The 15,359-nt window shown below is 38.3% G+C and overlaps 1 protein-coding gene across 1 annotated transcript in view; it reads left to right on the plus strand.

Moving 5' to 3' along the window:
* Positions 1 to 15,359, plus strand: part of LOC137971795 (serine-rich adhesin for platelets-like) — a gene marked incomplete at its 5' end in the record, with an annotated part of 40,709 nt that overhangs the window by 3,992 nt on the left and 21,358 nt on the right. The window contains 6 exons of the mRNA XM_068818560.1: positions 782 to 892; positions 3,856 to 3,972; positions 5,015 to 5,413; positions 6,514 to 6,617; positions 7,246 to 7,359; positions 7,781 to 7,816. Of these exons, the coding sequence (XP_068674661.1) occupies positions 782 to 892; positions 3,856 to 3,972; positions 5,015 to 5,413; positions 6,514 to 6,617; positions 7,246 to 7,359; positions 7,781 to 7,816 (881 nt within the window). The remainder of the gene's footprint in view (positions 1 to 781; positions 893 to 3,855; positions 3,973 to 5,014; positions 5,414 to 6,513; positions 6,618 to 7,245; positions 7,360 to 7,780; positions 7,817 to 15,359) is intronic.

Genomic DNA, 15,359 nt, shown 5'->3' on the forward strand with positions numbered 1-15,359 from the left:
ACAGCTGAAAGAAAAAGAAATTTCGGGCATTTCCAACATACCGCTACCGGGAGTTCTGTACTGTCGATTTCATCATGTTGTCAACATGCAAGATTTAGATTATCTATCTTATTTATAAGAGCTTTTAGTCAGAACGTTGGGCTTGAGTCTCTAAATCGGCGAACGACATTAAACGTTTCACACTGAAACCCCAACAGAGCTCATATCGCTTTGGTTGCTCCACTGCATGTTACAAATCCTGATCTTTATCGAACTCTGTAAGAATTGCGGGTGTTTGAAGCCTCGCGCAGGAAGAAATGCCCTCCAACGACACTCGACACCACGGCTGTTTTTTTGTTGTTGTTGGAAAAGGTTATTGTAGTTTCGCTATAGAGGGAGGTGAAATGTATTGCTCCAGGTGGTCAAGTGAATTTCTGTTAGCCAATGAAATCACCGCCTCGTAATTCTATTGTCCATTTTGCTGCACCGAGCAAAGTCATAACTCTTATACCTTTCAGGTATTCCGAGTAATAAAAACAAAATCGACTTATCCATCGACTTTTTTCAAGTATTATCCTTTTTTTTTCACGGAAGTAGTTGCTTTTGAAAGTCTTAAATGCCAAATAAAACGAAATTGGGTATTACAAGATGGTGGCAACTACAGTTGGTCGTTTAATTAAAAGAATGATTTTTTTTTCTTTTTTGTACGATGCAATGGTTTATGCGATAAGATTTGTTTTTCGTTAGCTATTTTACTTGCAGAAATTGTTGTGTTGATTGTATTTCTTCTTCTATTTCAAAGAGGACTTCTGCGTTGGTGTTACATGTTCCGGGAATGGCAATTGCTCAAGTCAACAAGGTGGATTCAAGTGTATCTGCAACCCAGGATTTTTTGGCGTTACTTGTGAAAGAAGTACGGAAATTCAATTTCGTGGGGGTTAAGGGGGGTGGCTTTTAACTACCGAACTGTTGCTATGGAACCCTTCAGATAATCATTTGTCGAGTCCCTTTAATTCCACAGTTACCTTTTTTTGCCAAGTGTGTTCTATTTAACGTTTCTTGGTCTGGTTCCACTCACAACCATATTCGGTAAATTACGTGACCAAAAGCGAACATGACTAAAGACTCAGAGAGTTAACTATGTTTTTCACAAATTTTCAACGCAACACTATGAGAACATTCTAGCACAAAATCTGTAGCATGGATTTTAAAAAATATATTTCTCAAAACAATTCTGAAAAAAAAATTCCCTGCTACAGTTTACGAGAACTGAACTATCCAATGAAAACACGGCCTCTTCCTTTCGTTTGCTGGGAGTTTTTAATGTTTTTCACTGAAACGCACGGAAGAGGACTGGAACTAGTTACGCTTGCGCCTTTTAAGGTGATTCCTCAGAAATTAAAGTTCCCGATGAATTTTTTTAAAACTTTCCCTGAATGTTCTCTACCAAGCACTGTTTCGAAAAAAAGAGATATGATGGGCCAATCTTACCCAATTTATGCTTGTACTCGTGCTATTTAGGCGCATTATTCATCGGTCCACGTTACATTTTGCGGTAGCTCGATAGGTAGTTTATAAAAGTAATACTCGGAAAAAAACTTAACAGGTAGAAAATGTCGAGCATATAGAACAATATTATATAAAATTTGTGGAAACATAACACTATTTGAAACGACGTGGACGTAAAGCGTTCGTAGAGTCGTTATTTTTGCGGTCATAATTTGTATCACAGAGTAACGGGTTCCAACATGCTTTCGCCTAGATCTTTTTTTGCTTCCGATAAATTTTTTTAGTTTTCTTTTAAATTAAGGGGCACAATATGCAATAAAAAATACAGGTCACCATGCTCGTTTAAAAGAAAATGAGCATTTATTTCGCTATCGAGCTTAGCTTGAGGGAAATTTCTTTCGCTGTGTACGTGCACGCGCTAATTTGCGCGCGCTAATGACGCAAAAATCGTGCGCAGTAGGGATGCGCAATGCAATACTGAGGAATCACCTTAATTGAAGTGATGTCAGATTTCCATTGAATAAGCTACTTCAAGAGCCATCCATGCAACCTTTTTTGTAGGGATGTTGACTGAAAGGCTTCCTTAGCAACCATTCTTTCTGTATTTAAGTGCCACCCCCCCCCCCCCCCTTAATATTCACTTAACTCCTAACTCCTAACTCCTAACTTTTATGTGAGCCGTGAAAAAATTCTCCTTTTCCTGATCTTGAAGGTGAAAAAATTATACTTATATGTTATTTCTTTAATGTGAAATTTCAATTCTGAAAATACCCGCCACTTTGGTTTTTGACCGGTTGTGTAGGAATCTGGGTGCGAGTCTGGTCTGTGATGCCAGCTGGGGAAGCGTTTTTCGCACAGAGCACTGAGCAAGGAAAGTTCGTGTAGATTATGCCCGATAGGCGTGTTGCTGCGAATTGCAGTAAGGTTGTCCTTCAAAACACCTATTTGTGGGCGAAAAACCTTTCTTTGGTGATTCTCGACCCGACGCGATTAAACAGCGAAAGAAATGGTTGATTTCGTCAAAGCAAAACGGTCCAAATCTCAACCAAATGGCAACCGACAAAGCACTCTGCAATGTGTTCAGTCCATTTTAAGGCTGACGACTTCGACTTTCAGTACGCTTTAGTGGCAGCATTAAGGAAGCCTTCCGTGCCAAGGTAAAAGAAAGAGTCAAGACTGGATGACATTTTTGGCTCATTTTTAAAGATTTCTGTGCCTGAATGTCAAATTAAAGTCAAGAAACGTCAGATCGCACGAGCGTCATTGGGTTTTACACCACCTTTCACGCGGCCGTGAACCAGAACATCATGACTTCAAACCTTCACAGATTCGCGAGGATTCGATGGATTTGCTTAATTCTTCTTTTAATCTGAGCCAAATTATGCATTCTTTTTGGCAATAAATAGAAAAAAATAATTGGTGTTAGGGGCGCTTTAAAAGTGTTTGCGAGGGCTAGACTATGCATTTGGTTACCCATCTATTTCAGGTCGGATGGGCATTTCTGATTAGTTTGCTCTCTTCAACTCTCACTTAATACCGAGAACAAAGTACACCCTTCTCCGACCCCACTGGTGGAAGGCGAAACGAAAATGGCAAGGAATGGTATGCAGAATCAAAACTGAAATGTGCGAGATGAAATGTACCAAGAGAATAATTTTACCCAAAAGCCAGCATTTTGTACAGCGGCTTTAATTAATATATCTTTAAATATTACGTATTTGGTAGGTGTAGTGTACAGCGGTTAGACGACTTTTCACAAGGCTTGTAATATGTTAGGCCCATGCTACGTTCCCCTTTAAGGTCTCGCCTAAGATTAGAAACAAAGTCAAGATGCCCTAAATCTAATTTTTACATAAGGGGGACACGAGGACAAACACCAGGTTAAGGGAGCATTTTTTAAACGTGTAATTCATAATTTAATTCAAGAAAGAAAGCTCAGATTAAGGTTTACATAGTCAAATGCCGAAGCCAGAGGCTTTTCATCAAGGCATTAAATCCAAGGTGATGCGAGTCTGGACCTGCCACTTGTTTACGGCAGACAGAAGTGGTCACGTGGTTTGAGATCACGTGACCGACGTTGTGGATTACGTGTCAGTGTCGTACATGGATCTTTTTGCGCTTGCGTTGCACTTATTTTCACAGCAGACCTTATTCGTATTCTTGGTATTGGACTGGAACTAGCTTGTAATGAAGGCTAATGCGGGGAATTCTTTTCAAATGCAAATACTTTTAATATATTCCCTCGCATTAGCCTCCATTAGACCACGGATATGGTCTATTGCTTTCTCAAATCAGCATGCTCTCGTCACAGTCAGGGCTTAAGTCACCATTTAACGTCGTTGAACCTCATTTTCTTTTTCATTTTAGGGGTTGGTCCATGTGAACCTAGCCCTTGTCAAAATGGTGGAATTTGTGTAGTGCAATCAACCCAAACATACAGATGTAATTGCGGAAGAAACTTTGCAGGAAGGAATTGTGAAAACAGTAAGATGACGTACAAGAATGTCACTAGGGAGCTTAAACACGAGACTGAGATGTAACGGCAACCGGGAGTGACACTGCCGCATTTATATTGCTAAGTATTTTTTTCTCTGTTAGAGATGATTTGTTTACAAATCTGAGAGAAACTACTCTCCTGGCGTGCGAAATGTTCACTATCGTTTTCCATCCGTTGCTTAAATATGTCTCGTGCTTAAAGCTCTCTGATGAATTTTTTTTCAAAGCTTCGGAGTTGTTGATTCCGTTTACAAGGAATGAGTGTATGACTGAACAAGATGATAGGCAAAACCAGAGAGATAAGTGTTTTGAACACACGGTGGTGTGATTGTTTAGGATTGGCTAGAGCCCCATATTTGGACCGAAAGGAATCAAATTAAACGATTGCATAAAGAAAAACGCTCATTTCGCGGTGCTCCTAACAATTTGACCATGCAAACGGATGGGTTGGCTTGATCCCCAAGATGTTCCCTGAAATCTGCTTTTGACCATCTCCCCTGTTCCCAGAAATTATCTACGTTTAAACCCCAAAAGTATGCACTCCTATATTTCAGGTTTTCATGTTTAAATATTTTCAGAGATTTTGCCACACGTTCAAAGCTTGTCACATGTATGTTAGGAATAGTCCCCGCGCCAGACCGTGGAATCCGGACGTTCAAAATGGCTGGAAGTGGTTATTTTATACCTCTTAAACAACAATAGAAAATTCCCCATAAGCTACAAAATGATCGAAAATCAATGTTCCCACGTTTACGAGTATAGCAGTTCCCATGTCCCATCGCTTAATTTATAACTGATACCTCCTTTCCCCTAATCGTGCATGTGTATGTTCCCTTGTGAGGTTCAATTTCGGTTGCCAAGTTGGCCCCAGCGACTCTATGGAATATGCGACGAGTATCACTTTTATTTCTGAGTTGAACGAACAAATCAGATGTCAAATTAAGATTAAGATTTGTTTTAACCTTTTTCTTTCTTCATTCATGTCATGTTTTTTGTTTATTGACAAATGTTTGATCGTTTTCTTTCTTAGGAAAACCGCGAAGAGTGTTTGTGTTGACGATAACAATAAGAGAGAGGCGGTTCGACAATTCCTACAACAACTTGGCATCTCCAAGATCACGTGCATTGATCATAGAGCTAAGGTTTATCCTTATACCATTCTGCAGGAGAGCTTTCTTCGGTTGCGTAGACATTAGAATCAATAGATTTTTCGAAGGCAGCGTTGGATTGGACTTTGATATGATCTTCGAATCATCAACGAATACGACAAATGCTACCATCGCTGACAAGTTTATAGAGGCTAATAGCACGAAGGAGCTTCAATTTATCACACTAGGCAAGATATCCGCTGTGGAAAACTCTTCGGTCATTTTGTCGACTAATGCAACAACAACAACAACAACTTCCACGGCTGTCTACGTAACACCTGGTAAGATTAATGATTGCCAGATTTTGTTCTTGTTTTGAAGGGCCAAAAATGGGGACATGGGTTTAGAGGAGGGAAATATTGCAAGCAAACCTTAAGATTCTGAAAAAAGGTCCTCGGTAAATTGCATGAGGACTGCATGACTCGCAAGGATTGACATCTGCAAATATCCGAATTTGAGTTTCTCTAACGCGCGATGATAATTGGAACCGTTGATGATTCCAAGTCAAGCTAACTTAAGGAGGCCCGAAAGGGCTTTCAGCTCAGCTCGCGTGCGTAAGCCACACACACAATTCTAAAGCTGCCGGGAATAAATAAAATACCGCTGATTTCTGTCAACTTTCTTAAAATTCTTGTATAGATGGAATATAAACATAAATCTCCTATTCACGAAAACCACGAAAATTTCGCACAAACACTTAAATCTGTTTGTGTTGGCCTGTAGCTCCACTCAGTCGCGCGCGGAATCGAATGAGCAGGTGACGCATGCGTGAATGCGGATCTTGTAACACCCTAAAGCTAAAACCAGGCTTCGAGCAACTGGCCCCAGCTTGTTAAAATGACTGAGAGGTTTTACAAATCTCTGTAAGTGTCCGAAGTGGGGTGCAGTGGCCTCATGCTTAGAGTGCTCGACTCCGGATCGAGTGGTCCGGGTTCGGGTCCTGGCTGAGGACATTGTGTTGTGTTCTTGGGCAAGACATTTTACTCTCACGATGCCTCTCTCCACGCAGGTGTATAAATGGGTACCGGCGAAATGCTGGGGGTAACCCTGCGATGGACTAGCATCCCATCCAGGGGGGAGTAGAAATTCTCCTAGTCGTTTCATGCTAATGAAACCGGAGATAAGTGCCGGCCTGATGGGCCTTCTGGCTCGTAAACAGAGACTTTACTTTTCTTATTAGTGTCCGAATAGTTCTAGGGAATCTCGGGAATGGGTTGCTGGAGTGTACCCCATCTTCCTCCTGTTCTCAAACAAGAATTTTAGTCTTGCGGCTATTTTGGTCACTGTTCCTTTTTGTTTTTAAGCCTTACTCCCACAACTGATTGATGTAAAGTGTGGTTTCATTCACTTTTTTCTCTTTCATTCCTCGCCCTCTGTTTAGCCCCTGCAACATCTGCACCGGAAGCACTCGCGCCTTGGATTCTTTTGGTGATTTTAGCTGCAATAATCATTTTCCTTCTTCTCTTGGTAGTTGTGTTTTTAGCGGTAAGTAAAAGGTTACATACCATTGGTTTTTAGAAAAAGATTAATAAACTATTTGAGTGAGGCCTTGAGCTGTTTTTGAAACTTTTAACCCAAGATTTCGCCGATCTACGGCATCATCAGGGAATGATAATGATGATCCCTGATGATGCAGTAGATCGGCGAAAGCTTGGATTATAACTTTCAAAAGCAGCTCACTAGGCCTCACTCCAACAGTTTATTCAGTTTTTCTAAAATATGCTGCTAAAGGTCAAATATCAAACCATTGGTTTTAGATTGTCGCTGATCTTTGGAAGGACCTTGTCCACCCGTGCCGACTTTCTGATTTAGATTACTTTTGCAAGCATACACAATGTTGCAACGTTTAACTGGGACGTGACTCAGCAGTGACCCACATCTTTGTGCTTTCTCGAAGCCTTATTTCTTCAACACAAATACCCCCATTTTAACTCGTACGTTACTCAACACAGTTTGATTTTTTACTTATTTTTGCGCAACAGAATTTGTACTTAAGACAGACACACTTTTCAAAGCTACTAGACAATGTTTATAAGTATACGTATTGTAACCAGCATCGTACGTTGTTCAACAAAGTAAAATTTCAAAGTCCTTTATCTTTTCTTTGCTACAGTGTAAATACCATCGCGAAAGAAGTAAGGGCTTTGGAGTTATTTCTTTTGATGATTACTCAGGCACAGTGGGCAATCGGGCAGTCCTACGAGCAAATGGCAATGGCAGTACCCCGGTAAGAAATTCGTGTTTGCACTGAATCGACCATTTTTGCAAAGAGAAAACGAGGTTACAGTGAGGGAATATTCATGACTTAGAGTTTCAGGTGACTTGTGAGTGTTAGCCAACTAATTGTTTTAACAAATAAACCAAGGGTTGGACATAGCAGAGCAAAGCTCTAATTCTGTCTCAAATAGAATTGAAAATCAGTGCAGATGTAATTACAATGTAGCACTTTCTCCTCAGTTATTTTAAGACTTGGTCCGATCGGGGATCTAACCACGAATGTCGGCATCATGCAAATATGAGAAATGGCGGAGTAATCCCTTCGGCAGCAGCAGCAGTATGGATGAGATGTTGTTAAGGATCCTTTTTCTCAGACTGAATACCATTTGTTTCAGTTATTCTCTGATCTCTCGTGATCTTTTTTTTTTCAGACATATTTGTGGCACGAAAGCGACTGGATAAACGAAGCCTACATATGACGTAGTAACTAATTTTAGAAGCATTAGCAGTACGCCTACCAAGTTTCTTCAACACAGTTATCTGATATCTTACATTTTGATATCATTAATAACGAATGGTCAAAAGGGTTTCTTGTCACATACGACTGAAAAATAATTTTAGAAAAATTGAATGAATAGGACACCTTTTTCCGAGCCTAGAAATATTGAATAGAAATTTTTAGACTATATTTAACATTGATTCGTTTGATTTGGAACACTCTACCTCACTTTCCAAAGCCAAAGAGTATGAAGGCAAGAGAATAGGAAGAACTAGGAAGGGAGAACTAAGTAATTTCAGTGCAAGAAAAAAAAGGCTTTTAACTGCTGCCATGTTGGCAAAAGGTTTATTGCTTCAATTTAGGTCCGTTGCGTCATTGGTGTTGTTGAGGTACAGGTGGAAAGGTTCACTCGATCACTTCGTTTCCATGACGACCACGAGGTGCGTTTATCTTTACAATATTCACAATGTTTACTATGTGGTGAATAATTTGTAGTTAGGAGAACGTTAAGCTAATTCATTGCAATTGCAGTTACACTCAAAGTGTAATGTTTCTTAATTTAACCCTTTTTATTCCCACGATCGAAACGTTCATTCTCCTAACTAGTTCCATGAATTTATTTTTCGGATTATTATGAGAATCTGGTGTTATACCAAGATCAAACCTCTCTTTCATTGAAATTGTGAGAAGGATTTACGTACCGATCATTCCTGGGAGTCAAAGGGTATTAATAATCGTAATAATTAATAATGGTATTAATAATGGAAAGTAGAGCTCTTGGACTGTGTCAGGAAAAGGCATCTGTTTTCATTGGTTTTTGCAACGCGTATATTACGACACCAGAAGTTTCAATTGCCTGTATTTCTGACCATTCCATCCCAAATTCAATAATTTTCTATCGCCCTTAGGAAAAGTCATAGGTCTTAAAATTATTTATTCCAAGGGGTGATGTAAATGTCGAGTGTGTATTATTTTCTGCCTATAAGCAAGTGTTCGAATACGAAAATGTTTCTTTTTAAAGGCCCACATTCGCCCAAAAGTCATTGCGAACCGTGACCGAATTTCGTGTAACACGAAATTACCCAAATAGTTCACATGTTGTTCCCCGCGTGATTCGCCTGAGTGCAATCAGCCAATCAGATCACGCTTTTGGACAAGCCGTCATTTGAAAACAAAAATGACTTTTGTGCGAATGTGGGCCTTGAAATGAAATTTGAAAGGAAAGAGGACATTTCGTCGTAGATAAACATAAAAGAAATATTTATATGCATAAATCTTCAAAAGAAGCATGCCTTTGTTTTCTTGTAAAAGAAATTAAGATTTTTTTGGTCGCTTTATAATAAATTTATATGATTTACGAATTGCGACTTATTTTCCTTTTCGTTTATTAATAAGTTTACAATAGGCCATTTCCGAGTTCATGTCTGCCTCCTCTTCAAAGCGAGTCTAAGTGCGAAGTTTTTCTTATGAAAATTAGTTTTCATTCATATGGAAAGTAGAACTAATTAGCATCACAAAAACTTCGCACTTAGACTCGCTTTGAAGAGGAGGCAGACATGAACTCGGAAATGGCCTATTAGTAATCCACATATCAATGTGGATTAGTTATTAAGTATGAATGGGCCTTATTCACACAGCAGCGATGTTGAGTCCCGAAGGATTGAAGACTTTTGTTTTGCTTGTTCCCAAACATTTTTAACTTGGGGTACGAAATCTATTGTGTATGGCCAACATGGCCGCTGCGCGAATAAGGCCTATTCATACTCACTAACAGACCATTTCACAGTTGTTTGCTCAGTTACCAGCTGCAGGCCTGTGAATAAAAGCGTGGCTGGAGTTGATCTAGCTTTGATCGTTGTGGCTAGAATGGATACTCCAAAATAAAGTGAGACACTTAGTTTCGTGCATATAAGGTACCAAACGATGTACCACCAGGACAATTTATGAAAGCTAACCATTTCGAGTCGGCGCTTAGACCTAATCATTAGAGATCAGTGCTTATCCCAGCAGTTTTCTTCTGCCTAAACAGAGTGTTTTTTATCTGCCACAGCGGGTTAACACTGAGGTTGTCAGGTATTACCACGTAACGTCACCAAATGTTGAAACTGTATATGTGTCACGAAGTGTCTCACCTTATTTTGGAGTATCCATTCTAGTCATAACTAGCTTCGATACAAACCTCGTTGCTTTTCTTATCTAAATCATGCTAATCTATTTACATATGAAAAGCCGTGAGGTTTGTACCAAAACAAGTTAACTCCAGCCTCGCTTTAATTCAAAGTCCTTAACTGAGAACAGAACTGTGGTCTAATGCAGATGCATTGCCTGCCGTAGCTTTTTTTTGTAAGTTATTGATACCAAACGACTTCCTAAAGACGTGGGAAAAGTCGCAAGTTCGATTCCCATTGAGCTTTTGAAGGATTCTTCTTGTGATTGTACCAATGTTCTGTTTACAATGACTTCATCCAGTTTAGTTCTTGCATTAAAGATTACGTGCAGTAAATATCGAATATTTATGTTACCACGGTTTCTTGATACACTTTAAGCATGTGAAATTTCATTCAGGACTGCAGATGTTTCTAGAACAAGGTGTTTGCCTCAGGACAAACGGCCTCTTTGATGAGCAGTTCTCCAAATTGTAAAAAAAAATGATTCGAGTAACTGGCCCCCTCAGAGTTATTAACTGTGACAGGCCGTAGGATTCATACCTGTGTTAAAGGTTTGATTTCGAGAAGTCTGGAGACTCAAGTTTTGATTTACGAAATACCTTCCATTCCTAAACAATTGCAATCATGATATACAAATCAAAGACTCCTAATTAAATACCTTTTCACGTCAGCGAACATCATAAATACGATCAAATTAACCTAACGTCATGCAAGGCTGCATGAAAAGAAGAGAACGTTTACAGCAAATAGCTACCATACGTTTCACAAATAATCAAGACTTGTAAAATTTCGGATCGGAATTACGATCAGAGGAGCTTCGTCGGTCGAGAAAAATAATTTGTAATAAAAGCGAATTCGAATTTCTTTACGGCGGTCAATTTACCATATCAACCCAGTTGATAAACCCACTTCTGCATTTGTCTCCCCCTTAAACGCCGCACTGCAGTTTCTTAAGAAACTAAACCCCTTTATCCATTTGATGCTACGAGTGTTTGCCCTTGTTGAAAGCTCTCGTTCTGATCCGTCTATACGGTGGTTGATTCATTCAATAATCTTGCTGCTTAACTCAGAACTAGCCCAGCTGAACCGTTTTAGGACACACCCCTGTGATATATCTTTTTAGCCATCGCCAAGTTACGTCTAAGTTAAACTCACACCTTTGCCTTACGTTGCTCAGTTCCTTCTACAGAATGTTGAAATCTATATAACTTAAATAAGCTCTTCAACAAGTATAATAGACCAATGCTGGAACCCACATAACCGGTCTCCTGTTTATTAAAAAAGTCAATGTTTTTCTTGAGGTCGTAGTTTGGTAATCTGGTTCTTTAATCCCCTTTTTGAATAGAATAGAACCAACTGGTAACTAAGACAATACTTTATAGTTTTCCGCTAAAAACCAAAGTAGACAAGCAACGGTGGCCACAATCGAATTGATGTACGCAAGATGGATTTGAGCTTGAGGGTGGATTTAGTGCTTTCTTCCCTCAGCCGCTTGTAACTTCAGCTGGCCTTGTTAGTTGCTTTTAAGCCACCGTTTCACGGAATTAATGAATATAGCAATAAGTTACTAATTGCAATTCAACTTAACTTAAGTCATCTGGCATATGTACTACACAAAGGCATTTACTCCGAGAGCATTTATTATTATTATTATTATTATTATTATTATTATTATTATTGTTATTGTTATTGTTATTGTTATTGATTGTGATTGTTATTATTATTATTATTATTAGTGGGTCGGCAATCAATTTTAGCCATCGTTTGATTTCTCTGCACCAGTACGTCCTCTTATTCCTCGTGCACTCAGTTGGATAAACAAATATTTATAAATGATGACTCATTTTCATAGAAAAGTATTTTAGGCTTTTGGTGATAAATAAATAAACAAACAAACAAATGAGTAATTAATAACAGTCAAGATTGAGACTTCGTGAAAGAAGGACAGGGAGTACATGTTTATAAAAGATGATCAACTCAGGAGGAATAAGGGTTTACAATGATTTGGATTGAAGTGAAATTTGTTTCAAATTTTAAATTTCGCTACCTTTTGTCATAAGTGTGGCGTCTTTCATTAAGTCTTTTACTGACGACTTTATGCTCAGGGGCACCCAACGAGAATATAGTTCAAAACCACTTAGACATAGCATCGTTAAACGTATTTTAGTATTTGAACGGTAGATATAGGGCATATTTTTATCCCCTAAAATTTTTTCATCGGTTCGGATTTCCTATATGAAAGTCTAGTGATCCTAAAATTATAGGGATCAAAAGTTACCTTTTCGAAAATTTCAGCCAAAAAAAAGGCTCCCGAAAAATTCTAGGTGACCTTTTTAGGGTAAAAATCCATAAAAAATGGCTGCTTACACCATTTTTCAGATGTTCGAAAATCCTAGGAGAGGCAGGCAAGCAAGAGATTTTACAACAAATGTACCGAAAATTCTAGATCTCAAATTGTCTTCCGAACAGATATTTTCGAAAATTGACGTTGGGTGCCCCTGTATGCTTGACACAAGCATAAATAGAACACATGGAAGATCAGGGAAACAGGGTTAAAGCCCAGGCTGGCCAACGACTTTGAAGAGCGATGTTGAAAGCGTTTGTCCACGCCAGCAGTCAATAACAATATCGTTCAACAAAATCGAACGGATATCGAAGCAAATGTTGCAGTCATTTGCCTGAGCCTTTGTGATGCCCATAATTGTTCAATAAAGTTGCCACTTCGAAATATCAGTAAGAGAGGTTTTTTAACAAATCGTACGAGGAATAAACATGGTTGTTTCCGAGAGATCGCTAAATTTCCATGACGCAAGAACATATTTCACGTGTGAGTTGTCATTGAGGAATGTAAAATTATCATACATTAATTTCTTATTTCAGTCGATTGTGTTTGTGCAAGTTCGCTGCCTGATTCAGTTGCGTAAATCGACTGATTGTCTTCATGATTTCACATACAGCCAAGATAAATGAGAAGGTTTGCTTGTTTTATTCTACGGATTAACGTACTTTAAGGTTAACAATTAAGAGAGTAAAGTGAAAAAGCTTATACTTAATGAGAATACATATATCTTTAGGCCTTTTTCCCACACAAAGAACGCAATTAATGTGGACGAGGAAATATGGTGCCTCTTTATTTCTGTTTCGACATTTTTCAGGCTAGAGAATTATTTGAAAACAATTGTTGTCGTCTAAAAAGATATTGGGTACCATACCTGTGAACTTAAATACTGAATAACGGATCATAAACAAATCTTAAGATTGTTTCATATGCTGTGGTTGACATTGCTCGTGTCAACAAGGGTCCAATACCTAGACAGATTTTCGTGTTAAAGGGCACATCTGACTTTTGCTTGTCTAACAGTCATTTCTTCAGTTATCTCTCTCGCTTCTCCAAGAAACCTTGGTTGGATTGCTAGAGCAGCAATGTTCAGATGATATCTTAACTGTGCCGAAGTGAAACTATGATCGAATTCCGTCGCTTTCTATCGTAATTTTTACCAAAAATATCCGTAAAGTCACGAAACTAATTATTGATGCTTTTCGTCTTGGAGTAAAAGACAGGTGTGCCAAAAAGTAGTACCCATTTTATTTTTCATCAAAAAATGTCAGTGTACGTCAGTAAAATTTTGAAATTATAATTTAGAAATGCATGAATAGACTTGAATTAATATTTCATTTTTAGTTCAGAATAATGAAGAAGTCAAAATAATGAAGTAGGAAATTCTAAAAATTCTGTCAAAAGATCCACAAAATACCTTTCGTTATCGCCGCATTTCTATTTAAAATAGTTAACAACTATTCACCTAAGTGGAGGTGGCTAGAAGGTGGAGTGCTTATATTAAATATTATTTGTGCTTCATGCTCCATGTATAAAGACCACTATTGTGGGCAAGCCGTTGCTTTGGGCGAGCTGCCGACCGTTTATATTTCAACTTCTGAGTATTTCTCAGTAGTTTAGGTACCAAATTAACAAAAAAGTGGCTTTTTGAAAAGGCTGTAAATGAGGCGCTCCCAATTCTCGCTGCGCTATTTTTTTTTTTTTTTTTGCTCCGTGTACATGAAAAGCCAGACTGTGGTAGGACCAAACTTCATTGAATATTTTAAAGGCAACATACAATAAAATAAGCAACTTTTCAAGCTTTCATCTGTTATGGTTAATATTTTTTTCTTTCACGTTCTTTTGCTACTCCTCAATTTAGTAACTTTTTTTTCCGCGATGACGATTCTAGTGGATAATCTGTGGTAATCTACTTTTTGAATAATTAACATGGTTCACACATCAATTCAATCGTGTTGCAACAAATCGTCGCGTATGAAAATACCAACACGGAAAAAAGTGCGACGTAATCTTAACCCTCTGACATAATTGACTCCCGAAACATTCAAGTAACCAAGGAAAAGGAAACTTTGGAACGACTGCGCAATAGACAGCATCTGTGCATCTCAACATATAATCCACAAATGTATTAATATTGATTCAGATTTTAACCCGCAGAATACTCGTCCTTTCCCCACAAGAATAAAAAAATAAAACAAAAATAAAAATCAAAGGATAAATTCAAAATTCACTATAAAATCCCACAGACAATTCAGATTTTATTTGAATGCTCAAGGACGATACCTATCGTTTCATTATTTTGCGACATTTTCTCATTATCTAGAAGAATTTGCTAGGAAGACATTACAACCAATTGACTTTAGTGAGAAAGCAAAAGTTAATAAGCTGAGGTATCGTGAAGTATGAATTAGACGAAATAAAAGATAACGATAAAGCTGAGAAAATTCTAGAAAAAAAAAAAACACCAGAGAATCTCGTACCACTTTTGTTTAGCTTCTTTATGACCACCGGCTTTTGTGGTTATTTTAATTAGAACATTATGCATGATTTGCCATCGTGGGATACTTTGAATTATTTTTTGCCTTAAGAGTTCGACTATTGGCTTGTTGAAAACTTATTATTTGGTCGCTTGCGACAAGTTACATTTGGAAGCAAACCTAAAAATTCTCAAACTCTTCACGTTGTCTTTCTTAGCGCCAGAAAGCCGGGAACGCCAGAACATTGTATCAATTTTGAGTGCATTATTGCAGGGCAATGTCTCGGGAAATGTGTTGCGACCACAGCTAGCCAAGGCTGCAGGTGACGGTAGAGGAACGACAACATAACAGTATTGGTTGCTATTGGTGAATCTACAAGGACATAAACATTGAAACAATACAAAATCTCGTTGGCAGTTTTCGTTTCCTCAATAAAATTTTTTTAGCCCTGTATGTATTCCTCACAAGGATGCAGTATCTTTAAGATACTTAAGACGCAATGCATAGTTGTGCACTTTAGTTACCGCA

This window comes from Montipora foliosa, chromosome 9, assembly GCF_036669935.1.
Source record: "Montipora foliosa isolate CH-2021 chromosome 9, ASM3666993v2, whole genome shotgun sequence".
Classification (NCBI taxonomy): domain Eukaryota; kingdom Metazoa; phylum Cnidaria; class Anthozoa; order Scleractinia; family Acroporidae; genus Montipora; species Montipora foliosa.